General features: G+C 48.8%; 1 protein-coding gene across 1 annotated transcript in view; it reads right to left on the bottom strand.

Annotated features, from left to right (window-relative positions):
* The window catches only part of PDIA5 (protein disulfide isomerase family A member 5), a 93,068-nt gene that overhangs the window by 23,346 nt on the left and 51,673 nt on the right, over positions 1 to 18,049 (bottom strand). The window contains exons 9-11 of the mRNA XM_061407204.1: positions 17,528 to 17,619; positions 17,366 to 17,437; positions 10,908 to 11,044 (exon numbers count right to left, since the gene is read on the bottom strand). Coding sequence (XP_061263188.1) covers positions 10,908 to 11,044; positions 17,366 to 17,437; positions 17,528 to 17,619 — 301 coding nt within the window. The remainder of the gene's footprint in view (positions 1 to 10,907; positions 11,045 to 17,365; positions 17,438 to 17,527; positions 17,620 to 18,049) is intronic.

Here is an 18,049-nt window from a genome sequence, read left to right as displayed (position 1 = left end):
AGAACCCATTTGCACTTTATAAACAACTGAGCTACAAAAGTATCTTTCGTTTTGTTTTGGTAAACTTTGTTTGGAACTGAAAATGTGATTTCCCCACAGAAGCAATCTTCTACACAGATTCTATGTAGAGCCTCAAGAAAGACCACAAAAGCCCATTTAACAGGATGTTCCTGAAGCATGTAGAGCACAGCATTATTTCTGTTTAAAGCCCACAGTCCAGCTTGGGACTCCCCCACGGGCCTCCACCTGCAGGCAGCAGCCGCCCACAACAGCCAAACAGAGAGCATCCTCCTCTGGTCTGGGAGGACTCTGGGCTCTTTTGGGTCACTGACATTCTTGAGAATTTAATGGAAGCTTCTCTCTCACCTCTCCCATATTGATGCATATACAGTCTATACTTATGAATAACTTCAGAGGGCTCTGAATGTCCTGACTGGTTCACAGACCCCTGGTCTTATAAGAGGCCAAGACAGGGAAGGGCTGACTCCGAGGCAGTCACTTTCCCGTAGTGGTCGGGGTAGAAGAACAAGGAGCTGCCCACACAGGTGTCAGACTGAGGTTCCCTTCCACGTGGATCCCCATGTCTGGAGTAAATCAGATGTTCTAAGGAGGATTCTACTGACTTAACATAAAATACATTGACTTAAAATTTTTTTTTATCTGACTAAAATAAAAGGAATAAATCACTCTCTGGGGTTTACAGTCAGGGGGGTCTACAGCTCTTAAGAGAAATCCGCAGGCCTGCCTCCAGGCTGAGAACTCCCGGCACGCTGCCCCGAGGTGACCACCCACTCCTCGCCACTACCCGCAGCTCCCAGGCTGACTCCCCCTGGGGTGGAGGGGCTCACCTTGCATGAAGAGACATTGAGAAAAAGAAGCTCACAGGCTCTCCCCCTGCTGTGGAGGACTGACACCCAAGAGTTCTCTCTGCCTTGTAGTAATTAGTGAGTGGCCTGAGCAGAGCCACTCAACCCAGAAGAGCAGAAGGAAAAGAGGCCTGGGCAAGCCTCAGGAGACCCGGGCTTCCGGCTCTAAGAGGCCTCCACGGCAGGCAGGAGGGGCAGGAAGGGGATCCTCCCCTGACCACCCCCTCCTCCATCAGGATAAGAACGTGATGTCAAGCAAGTGCCAGCAGGGCCCACGTTCAAGGTGGGTAGTGGGACTATGTGAGAGTGAGGGCAGAGAAGACAAAAAAGACAAAGTTACTCACAGAAAACCATTTTTTCTCTCCGAAACGTACCAGTCAATGAGGCAGGACCCCTGAAGATGAGTGAGTTCACCTTCATACTTTTAACAGACTCAGTCCTTTGATGCTACTGCTCCCTGAGGAAGCAAATGGACTCCACATCGCCTGCCATCCTCTATCAGCGGCGGGCTGGAGATGGACTCCTGAGATGGAAAGCTAGCTCACAGGGAAGAGGAGCTGTGATCTACCCGTGAGGCCTGCCCTAGACATGGGAGGGGTGGCTGGAGGACACACGGAGGTGACAGATTCTGTGGTGTGCACACACGGCTCTCCTGAACCTCCAGCCCCGTCTGTAGGACTCGACCAAGTAATAAAAGGGCTCACTCTCTCTGCACTGGCTTTCCACACACTGTCTCAGCAGCCTCACGAAACGCAGGACAGAGATCACCAGAAATGACAGCTCTGGAAGATGAAGTGATAAACTGGGGGTGGGTTTCCAGGGGCCACGGATAAACAAGATGGGATTACAAAGTAGGATTACAAGGCTTCTGGCTGGAGCACACTGTGACCACACAAGCCAGTCCTTTTCCCGAAGTTCTGTCCACAGCCCCAGCTCACTCCATCACAGCCTCAGCCCTGATGGACAAGGCCTCTCTAGACAATGTCCACCCCAGCTCTGGCCCAGACTTTGACTCTCTAGTTCACTTCAGCTCCCCTAGACCACCTATTTCTCTTCTACTCATAAAGGACGTCTTATTCATATACTCCTATGGTAGTTCATTTTGCAATGCCCTGTGACTGTTAGATTGCTGTCTCCTGATATTTAGGGGGTGACCAGGGCATCTTTTCAAATCATAAGTCTTATCAAATTCCCTTGGTCAAAACTTTCCAATCGCTTCCATCACAAGCAGATTGAAATCCAAACTCCCTCCCACAGCCACAAGCTCCACATAATCAGACCTTCCTGCCTTCAACCTCAACTCAGGGAGTGTCCCTCTGTCTTCTACACTGCAACCTGTGACCTCTTTCTGTTTTCCTATCTCAGCAAGCTCATTTCTACCCTCACAGCTCTTAACGAGCTATTGCCTGGAACATGATCCTCCCCTAGGTCTTTGTATGACTGACCGCTTCACATCACGCAGGCTTTAGCTCACATTTCACTTCTACAGAGAAATTCCCTGACCACCTAACCCCAGGGAGGCTCAACGCATCACATTCGCTTCGAACAGCCTGTTTATTTTCTCGACTGTTCTCCAAATAGCTGGAGTAATCTGCTTACTTGAACCCTCCAAACCCCCAACTGGGATGAAGCTCTGTACACACTGATCTCACTTAGTCTCACTCCCCACCACATCTCTGGTACTGAGGATGGCATCCTACACACTTTGTGAATGAATGGCTGTGTTGTTCAGGTTTAGAGCAGTGCATACAAGGTTGAACTGAAGCATTCATGCCTGGCTGAGGAGGGGATGGTCAGGAGAGCATCCGCTTTCTTTTGGGGCAAAAGCCACACCAGTTACTAGGTTGACTAAACCTCTATTTAGTAAAACCAGTAGCTATGTCATTTACAATGTGCACAGCCTCACCGCACCCCACCCCCACCCCCAAATTTATACACTTCTGTGTTCCTTACTAGGTCCGGAAAACATCTTTGGAAATCTCCAATATATCTGGATGTCATCCTGAAGTTTCCCATACATTTCCAAGAGTTCTCCCGATAGAGTTACTGGTTTTCACTACCAGCCGCTATTCCCTCTGCTCCCTGAACAAGATACAAAGGCTAAGCAATAAACTTCTGTAAACAGTTGGGTTGAGGAAACCAGCCAGGCCTCTGGGAGGAGAGCTGTCTGGCTGAGCAAAGGTCTCCCTCGCTGGCAGCCGCCTGCCCTGGGGAGCTGAGAGTGTGAGTGGTGACTGTCTGGACCCCAGCCTCCAGGACGGCTATGTGGACAGGACAGTGAGAACTCCGGCCCGCTGCATTTTACTATCCTGATTGTGATTTGATGGGCCATTAAGTTTTACTGCCAAACTTCCTTGTTGGGTTTTTATCAGCTGTGTAAGTACACTTACACCGATTTTCACGACCTGGCAAAGAGGCTGCCCAGCAGCTCCGCGACCACTCTTTTCTGGCTGTGGGAATGCTGGCCTCCCGTCAACCTCAGGCCTTCACATTCCTCTGGATTCCATTAACTTCAGTTACACCTAGGATTTTATTACAGACCAGCAATGGAGACTTTCCTGGCTCTTGTAACCAGAATCTTCCAGGGGACCAGATTATTCTAGAAAGCTCCTAGTACCTGGCACTCGAGAGGAACCTGGATTTTCCTACCCACATTCCTGCTGCCTTGCCTGGACCTTGGCTTGGACAAGCCAGGGAGGTGGGGCTGCTAAAGATGCTAGCAGAAACACTAATGCTTTAACATTTAACACTGTGACAGGCCCCCCCTAGAGACCTCAGGGCTCTTTCAAGGCTTCCAGCTGTACCTGCACCAAAGCTGACTGTAGACACTCAGACACTCTGGGGCAGACACATCCTGATGAATGGCTCATCTTTCTCGTTTAAAGAGAAAGCATGGGATTTTTTCCCCCCTTCCTTTACATTAGTATAAAATGTAAATAACAAGCTGTAAAATTTTTTCTTCCAGGCTTCTATCCTAAGGAGATAATCTGACATGTGGACAAATATTTATACACGAAAATTACCCTCTGCAGCATGATTTATAAGGGGAAATACAGTAAACAACTCAAACCTCCAACATTATGGGGCTGGTTAGGTAATTTATGGTGCTGTTATATAATGGAATATTATGTGACCACAAAAGTATGAACAAATAAGCATTTTTAATAACATTATCTTGTATTATGTTAAGAAAAATATAAATGAAAAAGCATGGAAAAAAGAACTTAAAATTAAATCCCTTCCTCCCACCTGGCAAAACAAATGAAAAAGCCAGATGAATTAAAAAGCAAAATGAGAAAAACAAAAATATCACAAAATAGATTTGTGCTAAGTTGCTTCAGTCTTGTCTGAATCTTTGAGACACTATGGATTGTAGCCCGCCAGGCTCCTCTGTCCATGGGATTCTCCAGGGAATACTGGAGTGGGTTGCTATGCCCTCCTCCAAGGGATCTTCCCAACCCAGGGATGGAACCTGCATCTTTTGTCTCCTGCACTGGCAGCTGGATTCTTTACCATTAGCACCACCCAGAAGTCCTAGGACACTATTTTTACATCCCGGGGATGGATATCCCAGAGGTCAAGAGGGAAAGGGCAGGTTCTCAGAGGGCTTGGTCCTTGCAGGCTGTGGCCCTAGGACCTGGTTTTTTCCCTGGTCCTACCTTTTTGGATATATGACCTCTGGCAAGCTTCTCAACCTTTTGGTGCCTCCCTTTCCTAAGCTGTAAAATGGAGATAATCATGATACCCACTTCATAGGACTTCTTGTGAAGATTAAATGTGTTCATATATGGAAAGTGCTTAGAACAATGCTTGATCCACACCAAGTGCTCAATAAACATTCTAGCTTGTATGTGACTATAAAAAGGTAATGCTGTTGTACAATGAAAAGGCAGCATAGACCAAAAGTAAGCAACAGACCAACAGGGAACATCTGGAACACAGAAAATAGTTTAGGTCAAGAAGAAAAAGACAACCCATAGAACAACGGACAAAGGGAATGAACAGTTGGCTCACAGAAGAAGTATGAAAGGCTGATTACCACATGAAGGGATGCTCACTTCCCTGGAGGCCTGGGAGCTGCGGACAAGTTGTCCCATTGCCCCATCTAGCAGAAATATAAACGGCTGATAGTATTCAGGGCTGGCGAGGAGGCAGGCTCTGTCACGCACTGCTCACCGGGTGTGGTGAGCCCTTCCTGGAGAGAAGTGGGTGGCATCCATCAAGGCTCAAGCACACTTAACACAGGGCCTAGCACCCTCCCTTCCGGGAGCCTAACACATCTCAACCTTTAGACATGTTCCCTAATACATGTGTTTATAAAGGTTTACTGTGTTGTCTGGACAAATACTGGAGATAGATGTCTATGATGGGATGGTTTAAAATCCATAGCATATGTAAATTATAAAATACTATTTACTAGTTTAAAAGACTGTGGTAGATTTATATACTAACATCTTACATTTACACAAAAATATATTCAAGACCTATATAGTGATAAGTGAAAAAAATGCAAATCACAGGAAAATGGGTAAGAAACGATCCCTGTTATTCAGGGAGAAGCACAGGAGGGAAAGGGACAACTAACAGTCAGCACTGGTCAACCCTGAGAAGGGGGGCCCGGTGGGGAGGGGACTGTCACTGCTTACACTATATTCTATGTATCCCTTGAACTTTGTGCCCCCAATAACAAGAATGTTAACATTGTTCTTAAATTATTTGTGCCCTTAAAAAATAAGAGTGATCACACAAAGGAGTTTTATGGCAAGATGGTTACGCAAATCTACATATATTAGGACAAAAAGTCAATTTAACTTTATGTTAATTTTTTTTAAGTTGAAAACAAGGGAAAAATAAAAAAGAAAAAGCAACTAGAAAGAATGATGACAAAAAGAAAGTGGCTGCTTCTGAATAATGGGATTATACATAGTTTTTTTCCTGGTTTATATTTCTCTGTACTGTCCCAGGGATCACATATTACTTGGAGTAGACATAAATGAAGTAAGAAGCAGAAATTCTGGGGTCTGACAGGGGTCTGATACTGAATCCAGACAGGCAGCCCAGCTCCTGAAGGCAGGCCGGGCCCAGAATCTCTGGAACACACCTGCTACCAGGAGTTATGGCAAAGAAAACCTCTCATCCTGGGCAGGCTGCTGCCAAGAAATGGGGCAGGGCTGTGGGCAGGCTGCCATTGCCCTGGGGAAGGGGCGGCAAGGGTGCTCTGATTCCCCAGCAGCTTCTCCTTAGGCCCCAGGACCCCCATAGGAGAGACAGGCTGCTCCTCAGGTCCCCCTCCTTGGAGCCCCACTTTGTTCCTTCTATCTCCCTATGTGAGTGACAGTCACTCCGGGGGGCGGGGGGCATTACAGCAGCATGTCCTTCCCTGCGTTAGCAGGGCTGCAGGCACACAGAGAGGGAGGAGCTGGTAGACATTACAGCAGCAAAGCAAACAGTGGAGAGAGATGAGTGACAACGGGCAGTGACTTTTCTCATTCAGATGCTGCAGAAAGAAACACAAGGCACCACGGAGCGCTGGCTACTGGGGTCCTGCTACCTCGCCCTCTTCAGATACTATTTACTGCTCTGCGGATCACAGGACTGGGCCTGGGGCTGTGACCTCCCCCCAACCACTCAGAGCCCCATGTCAAGGGCCACATGGAGAGCAGAGGGGACTGGGCTCTGTCCTTGCCCTGCATGGGGCACGACCCCTCTAGGAGCCCACTGCTTGCAGCACACTGTTCCTTGGAGGTGGCCCAGACCTGGACAGTGGGCTCTGGGGGCACACCTGCTTGTGAGTCTCAGCACCCCGTTCCCTTGTTGTGACTGTTCCCTCGTTGTGGCCAGGCTGAGTTTATTTGTTCAATGACAACTCGGGCATCGGGAGTACAAGCTGCAGAAAAATCTGTGTGGGATTTCTCCAGGACTCCAGCTGGGAGGGAGATGGAGGAAAAGGCTGAGATGGGAATTGCGTGGCAGGAAAGCTGGAAAAGAGGGTAAAGAAGCAGGGGGACCATGGAGGTGTTTGATAATACCAGGCGCCTCTCCTGCCAAGAACCCAGGAGTGCAGTCCCACAGGCACTTGATTAAGGTTCCAGGCAAGTGGGACTCTGACGGAAACTAACACTGAGCACTTCCTCTGTACAGAAATAACACGGCAAAGAGGGACCATGGCTCTTCCTGGGAATCTGTACCAGGAACAAGGTTAATCTTCTTCTCTGTACTTTCCTATATTATCCCTTTATAAAACATATGTGCACTCCCTTTTTAATTAGCAGAAAATCATAAAGATAAATTCAGCTTTATAATTTGACTTCCACTATTTCAGTCTGTGGGGATCTTTTAAAATCTTCATGCAGTTGCTCAGTATTTTAACTAGCTTTCCTTTCTCTAATTCTAACCCTTGTAGATTTGAAAGTTTGCCTTGTTTTTTTTTTTTATAGTTTCAACAAAAGTGCTGATTAAAAAACAAGTAGCACCCTCTAGACAGAACCAGGCCAGACTCACAGTCACATAGCACCAAGGGAGGTGTTCCGCTCGGGGTGGCCCCACCCTGCCCAGTTCTCCCAACGGCACTTGGGAAAATAGCAACTCACCTTTGATAAAAGAAAGACACACTAACTCATCAACCTGGCAATCCCATACTAGGAAACAAACCAAGCTTATGACAATCCTGAGTAGAATCCGTGGTCTTCTATGTTGATAGATCCCAACTAGTGTTCCTAGGTCTCCAAAATGGTCTGTTTCTTAACCACTCCCTATATGGTCTGGGATTGGCACCTATAATACTGTGATTTCCAGAACTCACGTTTTTTTAAATATTTGCTTGGGAACCCTGAGCCAGCAGCGCAATCTCCGGCCTCCTGACATTTGTCCTTTTCTCTAGGTCCCTCAAATATCACAGAAGTGGTCTCCTGATCAGGGTGGGTTCTCAGGAGCACTCCAGTATAAGATACACAGCTAGGCAGCTAAGGGACCCTGCTGTCTGTCAACCTCCTGGGCTCAGATTCCCCTCGAAACAGTGTGCATTCCATCCCTTCTAAAGCCCAGGCACCTAGATAGAGAAGGAGGACTCTGTAGAGAAATTATTTAATGTGGAGCCACATCCATCAAATGGGAATTTAAATGGGCAGTTCCTCAGGGAGCTTCACCTCGGGCTTTTGCCCTGGCCCTGTCACTCTGATAGTCCAGCAGAAACACACACACACGTGCACACGTGCGCAGGGGACAGGCAAACACCTTGTTTGAGAATGTAGGGTCTGTGATCTGCAGACACCTAACAAGCGAAACTCCAATTCTTTGGCCACCTGGTGTGAAGAGCTGACTCATTTGAAAAGACCTGATGTTGGGAAAGATTGAAGGTGGAAGAAGGGGACGACAGAGGATGAGATGGTTGGATGGCATCACTGATCCAATGGATACGGGTTTGAATAAACTCCAGGAATTAGTGATGGACAAGGAGACCTGGGGTGCTGCGGTCCATGGGGTTGCAAAGAGTCGGACACGACTGAGCGACTGAACTGAACAAGCAAAATCTCAGCTCTTTTCATTTGTTAAGTCTGAAGCTGGAACAGCCTCAACAGGGCTGGTATTCATAATACTCATTCACAATGACTAATGGGGAAACAAAAGGCTGCCATCTGGTTTCTAGTTCTCATTTTCTAATTTAGGTCTCAACAACCTCATTTGTTCGTTTTCTCATTCATTAAGCCCTTACTCTATGCCCATAGATGACTTAGATGGGGAAGTGATGATCACTCTGGTTCAGGGAGCCAGGTGGGTGCATTGCAAGGGGAGAGGGCAGGGAAGAACTCAATAGCCAGGCTCCGGGGCCCAGACCCTGCCAGCATCTGCTACTACAATGAATTCCTTACAACCTAAGAGTACAAGAAAGAATACAGACAAAATTTTTCCCAGTTTGCAACCAAGGTTCTATAAAAAAAAAAGGGGGGGGGGCGCTTAATAAACAATTGGGTTTCCCTAGTGGCTCAGCCGGAGAAGGCAATGGCAATCCACTCCAGTACTCTTGCCTGGAAAATCCCATGGACGGAGGAGCCCAGTGGGCTACAGTCCAAGGGGTCGCTGAGAGTCGGACATGACCAAGTGACTTCCTACTTTCATTTTCCACTTTCATGCACTGGAGAAGGAAATGGCAACCCACTCCAGTGATCTTGCCTGGAGAATCCCAGGGATGGGGGATCCTGGTAGGCTGCTGTCTATGGGGTCGCACAGAGTCGGACACGACTGAAGTGACTTAGCAGCAGCAGCAGCAGTGGCTCAGCAGTAAAGAATCTGCCTGCCAATGAAGGAGATGTGGGTTCGATCCCTGGGTTGGGAAGATCCCCTGCAGGAGGAAATGGCAACCCACTACAGTATTCTTGGCTGAAAAATCCCATGGATAGAGGAAACCTGGTGGGCTGCAATCCAGGAGGTTGCAAAGCGTCAGACATGATTTATGGACTAAACAACAACTAATAAACAATTATTAAACAATTCCAATCTGTCAGGTACATGTTGTTAGGATTCATCAAAGGGGACACGTACTTTTCATGCTCTGATGCATTAAGCACTGTTCAAACCACTCTGTAATCTTCCAGGAGCCAGAGGGCTCTCTCTGGCACAGACAAGAAGCACCGACATGCGGGGTGAAGTTCCCAGGAAGGAACTGAAAACAGTGAGCCCGGGTTCTGCCTCTACCACTGGGGCAGGAACTGGGGCAGGGTGGGTTCAGCTCTGGATGCAGCCTGACTTCCCGTAAGACTTGCTTTCATTAGCAAATCTGAGACTGGCTGGGAGAGTGTATCTCAGGAGGCAGAGGGCTGCCGTGCTATCTGGAGGATGTTCATTCATCAGGGTTCCTCCAGCCACAGGGACTGAGCCTTGGCAGGGCTGGGGTGACATGCTCCTAGGGCCCTCTCTGTCACTGCCATTAATCAGAAGCCCTTTGAAATTTGGGGTTTTTTTAAAGGGTTTTTTGGGGTCGTTTTTCAGGAGAAAGGCCAATAATTTTCCTTTGGATTCTCTTCAGAATTTGGCACTTATAAGACGGACTTGGGGAAATCCCCAGGAGTGGTCTACTTATGAACAATTGCTAATTAACCAAACCCCTGTGATACTGCAGGGAAGCAGAGTGTGGGAAGGCCAGGGCTCAGCGGTATAGGACTCAAAGAGCAGTGCCATTTCTCCATATGACTGTCTACTGGTCTGTAAAGTGGAGTTAATCATATTTGCTTTGCAGCACTGTGGGTGAGACAGAAGGAGATGGCCCTGTGGGCAGCCACTTTGTCGCCACAGAGCAAATCACAATCAACAGCAGAAAGATCTCTATGACTAAGACAATTAATAAAGTAATCTCCCACTAAAGATGCCTCTGTGGACTGGCAATTATGACACTGATCTGTGCAGAAGTTATTTTTGCTTCTTCTCCTCTTTCACAATCCCTTACCCACCATCACTGGGCCGAAGAGCTGGCAAGAAGCTATAAGAGAAGAGCACCCCACACATGTATCCTGTCCCAGGGTGCTGGGGACCCAGCTTCATCACCCATTAGGATGGGCCCGATTTTCCCAGAAGCTGCTCCCAGGAACTCTGTGGCCAGGGGTTGTCATCCCTTGCTCATCTTTCCAGGAGCAGCCTTCTCTCTCTTAGAAAGGAATTACAATCCATTTCTATCCTTCATGGGAATGGGAAGGACACTGGCCTAGAAAAACCCTGAGCTACAGGGTTGTCGGTCAATATTGCAAACGCATTTTACAGGATTCAGGTTTTTCTTCCCTTGATCCACAACGGCCACTGCAGGCTGTGACGGATACCAGGTGAAATAGAAAGAAGGGGTTCTAGGTGCTGTGGGGACTGAGGCTCCAGCCCTGGCTTCATTGTGCCCTTTCAACTACTGGACAAGATACAGGCTCTCTCAGGGCCTCAGTGTCCCCACCTGCAAGCTAAGGGATGACTGCTGCTCTAGGTAAACAGCTAAAGGCTCAGAGAGGTGTCCACTCTGAGCCGAGGGAGAGAGGCTGTGGCGGGGAGGAGCAAGGTTCCACTCACATGGGGCGTGGAACATGACGAGCACAGAGGAGTGTTCCTTCACAAACTGGTCAAAGTCTTCATCGCTCAGGTGATAAACGGAGCCGCCCTCATCTGCCCAGGGAGTCTCGGGGACCTGGGGCTGTGGCGGCTGCGGACTGGAAGACCAAAAACAGGCAGAGCTCAGAGCACACTCCGGGGCCGGTGAAGCCCTCACCCCCACTGGCTCACACAGCCTGCTTCAGGGGCTCCCCGCGACCCCCCGGGGGGAGCAGGGGGTGGGGGACTCCTCGGCCCTGCCCACCTCCATCATCCCCTCAAGAGCCCAGAGGTGCTCAGCTGATATCCTCTGGCAAACAGTGGCTTCCAGCTGTGGCTCTCTAGTCAGGTCAGGAAACCTCACTTCCTCCCCGTGATCAGGGTGGGGTGGGGGGATTCACTAGCATCTAAAACTTTAGCCAACTGGCAAGAATATAAACTATGGCAACAAAGAGTGACCTCTGACAAAGCTAACTGTTGTGCTGAGTGGTGCCCACAGGCTGAGGGGTGAGAAGTAGAGGGAATAAGAGGGGAGGGGTGGTGGGTGAGGAGGAGAGAGAGAGGCCAGGGGTCTTGAGAAAGACCAAGTATCAGGGAAGGACTGGGGGTGGAGAGGGGATTGAGAGGTGTTCACCAACCAGTGTGGGAGGAGGGTCGTAATGAGAAACAGTGGGGCCCAGGTAAACAAGGCTGGGGGCTCCTTATCTATGAGAACACACCCACAGTAGGAACCCTTCCTCAAGACCAGAAACAAAGTTCTCTGAATGTTCTAGCAGAAAGGGCCAGGGTCAGAGGTCAGGTCAAATCCCTGTTGCCACCATGAGCTGCAAAACCTCAGGGTGGTGGCCCACCTCCCTGGAGCCCGCCCCACCTGGGACAGTTGTGTGCTGACATATACATCACCAGCTGTTACAGTGGGGGAGGCTCACAGCTGCCCTCTCTTGCTTCAAAGCCAAGGGTAAGTCTGCCAGTGACACAAACTCCCTGATGCTTTATGAACACCTTCGCCAGAGCCACCTTAATCGTTACTTTGAAAAAATACCCTTTAAGGTGACAAATGTGAAAAGACAACCATTGCTTCCTGCCTTTGAGAGCCTACAGTAAAAAAGAAAAAGTGCAAAGTTCCAGCAGCCAGGACTGACAAGTCATGAGAGCAATGTGGCCCAAACAATGGAAGCTGCCATCCTCCCGTGTGGCTGACGCAGTGGAACCTGCCACCCCTGCCCCACGGCAGAGCCTGGGTCTGACAGCACCTTCAGAAACCCTCTCTGGTGCTCTTGACTAGGCCCCACTGGTGGTCTCAGCAATGGGAAGTAGCAGGGAGAGGGTCAAACCACTCTGAGCCCATGTACATCCAACGTTAGACGGGGCTGATGGCAAAATCAAGCTTTAGAATGAGTCACCGCCAGCCATTCAGCATTCCCAACACCAGGAAACCTAGGCTCCCATACACAGACTCAATACCAATTCCTGAAAGCATCACCAATTCCACCTCAGGGAATTTATTTTTTCAATATACCTGGACATGGTCAGAATTATACACATTCCAAGGTATTTATTAGAGATGATTTGTTATAGCAAAGACTGGAAGAACCCAGTACCCACTGGTATACAAACTGCTTAGGTAAATTGCAGTCCAACAGGACCCCAGAGGGCTGAGCATGGTGCAGGGGGACAACGAAGCTCCCTACACTCTCATGTAGACCGCAGGGTCAGACACAACAGGCCATAATATGCTAACTTTTGCGTAAAATAGAGAGAGATAAAAAATACTTATTCATATTTGCATGCGTCGGCATAAGGAAACTAACTAAAGTTGCTACCTCTAGGGGGTGGGAGGGAGAATAGGATGGAGGAAACAGGTAAAAAGAAGACGTCAATGCATAATTTTTAAGTATCTTTTAAAAAATTATTTAAATTATGTGAATGGAATCTATTCTAAAATTAAAATAATTTTTAAAAATCCAGCAAGAGTACACACAGAGAATGGAGAAGCCATGCCTTAGTGGCAGTACAAGTAAATGAAGGTGACTGAAAATTTTCTAATTAAACATGGAGGAGGACACACTCCAAAGCCACTAAAATAACATCACAAGAGCTAAAAAAGAAAAAGGTAATGAACTCACAGGATCAAAAGCAAAGAGAGAAAAAGAGGTCGGTGCAAATTTAGAAGCTAGAAAACTGACTTAGCAAAAAAATGTTTGCTTTTCTTAGAAGACAGAAACCAGAGGTGCTGGGTGCTCAGAGGGGGCAGGGACCCAAGAACTACCCCAACATGCAAAGGCTCCAGAGGACCAGAGGCTCCCCTTGAAGTGGGGCTGGGGCGCAGCACTGGAAATGGGAGACCTTGGGATCTCCAGCAGCCAGGTGGCTGCCCCTCTCCCACCCAGTGGACAGTAGGAAGTTTGCTTTCTGGAGGGGCCTGCAGACCTAGGCACAGCGGTAAGAGGGCACAATGACTGAATCATGCCCTTTACTGTGTCTCCCCTGAAAGACAGGGGCTCCCTCTAGATCATCTCTCTACTTCCTGCGCCTCCCACAAGGCAGGTACGCGATAAACACTCTTTGAATCGATGCAGGAATGAGAGAAGAATCATTGAAGGAACTGGAGGTGTCTAGCCAGGAGAAGAAGAGACAAGGGGAACATAATAGTTTTCTTCAAACATTTCACACTGTAGTGCGAAGAGAAAGTAAGATTGATTTTCTACAGCCCCATAAAGGAGAACCAACACCAGATGGAAGCTCCAGAGAAGGAAACTTCAGCTCAACAGAAGTAAGAACCTCCTATCTACAGCAGATAAGAGAGAAAGAGCCAGACTAGGAGTCAGAATACCTGGCTCCGAGTCGTTTCCTCCACCTTTCAGCTCTAGGGGCTGAGGCAACCAGTCCGACTTAAAACATCTATCAACATACGTGCAGGCCCTTCTTCATCTGCCCTGCAGGTACATCCAGACAATGGCCTTGAGATACTTTGTAAATGTATAAAATGCTACCCAGGTGTCCCTGGACATCACTCATAACTTAAATCATAAGAATCACTCAATCAAGAGTGGGCCCTCAGAATGAGTCGATGTAACCGCGAAAGGTTAATTTTAAGTTTACACAGGATCAGCTTCAGTGACTTTAACCCTTTTTTGTTATTATAAACATACATAATGGCCTGCCTCCTGTGAAGGACTGTAAGGAAGTGAAACCAACACATTCCCCTCCCTGCCCGAGGCTTGCCACTCTAGGGGACATTTGCAAGGATTGAACAATCTTATTACTTTATTTCCTCACCTCCCCCTCATCTCTGATCCATAAAAGAACCTGGCAACCAGGCCCTGACAAGATGGTTATTTTGAAGCCCTAGTCTGCCATCTTCTTGGTCAGTTGGCTCCCGGATTAACTCCCGGATTAAAGTTTCTTCCTCGCCTCAACACCTCATCTCTCGGAATCGTGGGCCTGTCGTGAGGCAAGCAGAGCGAGCTTGGACTCAGTAACACTGAGGCCCCGTTCTCTAAGGTGTTCAAGCATCATCAGTAACTCCACCTGTCCTAGAGGTAAAACAACACTGAAAGGGAACTGCTGGGGGCAGTTCACTGACATTCCCATTCCCTTACCATCCTGTGACCCTAAATCCTGGGCTCTCCAGGACTGCGAAATGCACACAAAGCAGGTCCTTGCCTGAGGGAGGCGCCCATGCCAGAGAAGAGAAGAGGCAACTTAAAGCAGGACAAGTCAAGAACACTTTGTGCTTGTTTCCAATCCACTTCTGCTTAGTATAAAAATACATAGGCAGAACTGCATAGCCAGGTCAACACTGATCGCCACTTGTGAACACTCTACCTGCCAAGCCCAACTCAGCAGCATGAAATCTGCAGAGAGCGGAATGAGAAATGCAGCTGCTGGGAGCACAAGACGGCACAACCGCCAGGATCACTGCAACCACCCCAGAGCCCGGGGCGCTCCGACACAGGGATGCCCTGCCCTGCTCTGCCCAATCGCCAGAGTCACGTGCCACAGGGCAGCATTTGGCCCTTCTCTCCTGGGCTTCTGAGAGTCATCTGGAGAACTAGGAAGGCTGGACCATCCTCCTCATCCTTCTGCATTTGGCTGCCGTAAGCCATGAGCAGCCAATGGAGAGGCCCAGGGAAGAAGTGCAGGGCAGCAGGAAAGGTGGGAACACTGCGACCCACGAACCAGGATGTGGGGGAAACCTGGTAAAGACTTAAAACACCTGGTACCAGGGAAAAACACACACAGAGCTGGCTATCTGTTGGGGGGAATCTGTAAGGAAATGCCAAATGCCACAACACATTATTCTTGGGTAGTGGGATAAGGGGGCCACTTTTCCCTTTAACTAAATATTTGAGTTTTCCGGTAATAACATACCTCACTGAATAACCTTAAAATCAGAAAAGACTTTGAAAAAAAAAAATTTAGCTAACTGGAAGCACAATGGCACTGCTAGATCTTGTTGGGGCATGAGATGAGGCAGTCCATGAGGGGTCCCTCAGGAAGAGCCTCTCTGCCCCCACCATGCTGGAGAGTGGCCTATGGTCCTGCATTTGGAGAAGCTGTTGCCCAGGGGTACCCAGAGGCTGACTTCCCTTCCCCAGAGTTACCCCATCAACCTCAGTGTGGAGACTGCACACCCAGGGTGAACCAAAAGCTGCTAACAAGATCTCCTTTCCATGGGGGGCAAGGAGAGAAGAGGTGGGAAATGGGGAGACGCCAGCCCAGGACAAGGTGGAGGAACCAGGCTGGGGCTGTGTGTGGGGTGGGGACACAGCAGTGGGTTCCCGAGGGTAGAAAATAACCTGTCTCAGAGCCTCCACTGACATGCTCCCCTGGTCTAGGAGAGCAAGCAGTTCTGAACACTTTCTAAAAAAATAAATAATAAACCTTATCCTTCCAAGAAGATATGAGTGCATTTTGAAACCAGAAAAGGTTAGAGAAGGGGGAGGGAAGCAGACAGACTTTATGCTCTGGTGACAAATGAGATTGCCATTTGTTGAAACCTTCTCCCAACGCAGAGCGAGACATGTCTGGCTGGAGGAGAGGACATGCTTATTATCAAATGAAAAGGAAAACAGGGGTGTGAAGGCCCAGGTTAAGACAATGAGTACAGAATAATGGGGAGCTGCCTTCCTGGGCACGGGCTGGAATTGAAGTAAGAGATGGAGACAGAGATGTGAAAATGCTTCCAAGAAATAAAAGACAACATGCAAACATGGTTTGGCTGTGCTGTTTTATCTCCTGGGCCCCTGGGAACCCATGGAACAGAAGATTGAGAGTTCCAGCCTTTAGAATCAAACAGTTTGTTTTCTGTGGATTCTGGTGGTTTTTGTGTGTGTGTGTGTGTACAAAATTTATCCTCCTTTCTCATTCTGAAAATACACATTTTCAACCTCCATGTCTTTGGATAACTAATTCTTTAATCCTGTGCCCGTGCAGTAATAATGCCAATAAATGTCCACCATGCTGGCACCTGGGTAAAACAGGAGGGGCTCCAGCCAGAACTCAGGGGAGCTGCTGCCCGGGGCCAAGCCTGGCCCTGCTGCCTGTCAGGAGCTTGGACGAGCCACTCCATCACTCTGCTTAGTTACCTCATTCATGAAATCATGAAATAAGGATAATAGTATCTGTTCTGAGGATTCCTTAAGAATCCACATAAAGTGCTTAGAACAAAGTCAGGCACAAAGTGGAGCCCCCAAAACGCTGCTGTTATTCCAAGGACTGTGCACAAATAGCTACACATGGGCGATGACTGCAGAGCCCAGAGCAGGTGAGTGCTTGGGGCGTGTCAGGGTGGTCAGAACTCCAGCCACGAAGAAGGGGTGGGGGAGACAGACTCCCTAGCTAACACACTGGTCAGGGTTCAAGTATCACACAAAAGTCACACATCTATCATGGTGGGGGCAGGGCAGGGGTGGTTTGGGTTGTAAGGATCTAATCACATTACAAACAGGATCACAGGGTGCTATGAAACGCTCTGCAGGGATGCACGGTGAACCGCAAAGCAGTCTGCAAATATAAGGCATTAGGACACTTCTTAGCTTCACAGCACCTAATACAAAGTGTTATGTTTGAAATAAGCATTCGACTGACAACTCTATTTTCAGAGAGACCTGCAGTGGAACCTCTCTCAAACCTGCCATCCTGGGTGAGAAATGCTTCTATCCATCAGGTAGACAGTAAGGGGGGAAAAAAAAAACTTATCTGAAATGCAGTCATCACAGTGAGTCACATGAAATTCTCCCAACTTTCACATCCTGCACTCACAGATCCCTCACCTAGATGCTACCCACAATCAGCTGTGTGGGCAGCAAGAAATGGTCCTTTCCTTCCTCATTCACTTTCCAACCGCCAGGCAGAGCCCTGTGACCAGGGAAATACTGGGGCCCAGCAGATACCCCTCCCTCTGGGTACCCCCACCAAGGCAAACGCCAACTTACTTCTTCAGCCACTCCACAATGTCCTCAGCTGTGGACCCATAGCTGTCATACTGGAACAGAAACCGTCCTTTCCTGTGAAACGTGGGGAGAAACCGTGGGCTCAGCCAGGGGGCAGACGCCATCGTGGGGGGAGCAGTGTCCACAGGGAGGCAGGGGACTTACTCGAAATAGCAGATGGTGGGGTAGCCACGCACGCTGTACTCCTCCTTGATGTTTTCAAATTCCGAGGGGTAGACATTCATCCCAGCCAGCACCTGGGAGCAAAGGGAGAACAGACCCATCCACTCTCTGCCCGCAGACGCCCTTCACTTCATCCACACACTGCTCGTTCAGCTGTCCCACCAGAAACAGATGGGGACTGAGCCTCAGAGACTGATGCGTGTGGTGCAGAGGGGAGCAAGGCCCGCCAAGCCAGCTAGGAACAATGCCCGAGCTCTCTGGAAAAGACAGGCATCTGGGCTGAGGGTTGCCCCCCAGACAGGCATTCCCTCCTGCCTGCCCTGCAGGGAAGATCATCCCAGAGCAAAACACAGTTCTGAGGACTGAAGAGGAAACCTGGCCTCATTACCAAGGTCAACCAGGTCCGAGAGTAGGGCCACTGCCTCCCAAGTTCATACTATGCCTTTTCTCTGCCCATGTCAACTAAGGGTGTACTCTTCACTCAGTCACTCCACGGGGTCCTCA

The sequence above is a fragment of the Bos javanicus genome, chromosome 1 (genome assembly GCF_032452875.1).
Source record: "Bos javanicus breed banteng chromosome 1, ARS-OSU_banteng_1.0, whole genome shotgun sequence".
NCBI lineage: Eukaryota > Metazoa > Chordata > Mammalia > Artiodactyla > Bovidae > Bos > Bos javanicus.
The sequence above is the reverse complement of the archived record's forward strand: the minus strand, read 5'-3'. Positions and strand labels throughout refer to the sequence as shown.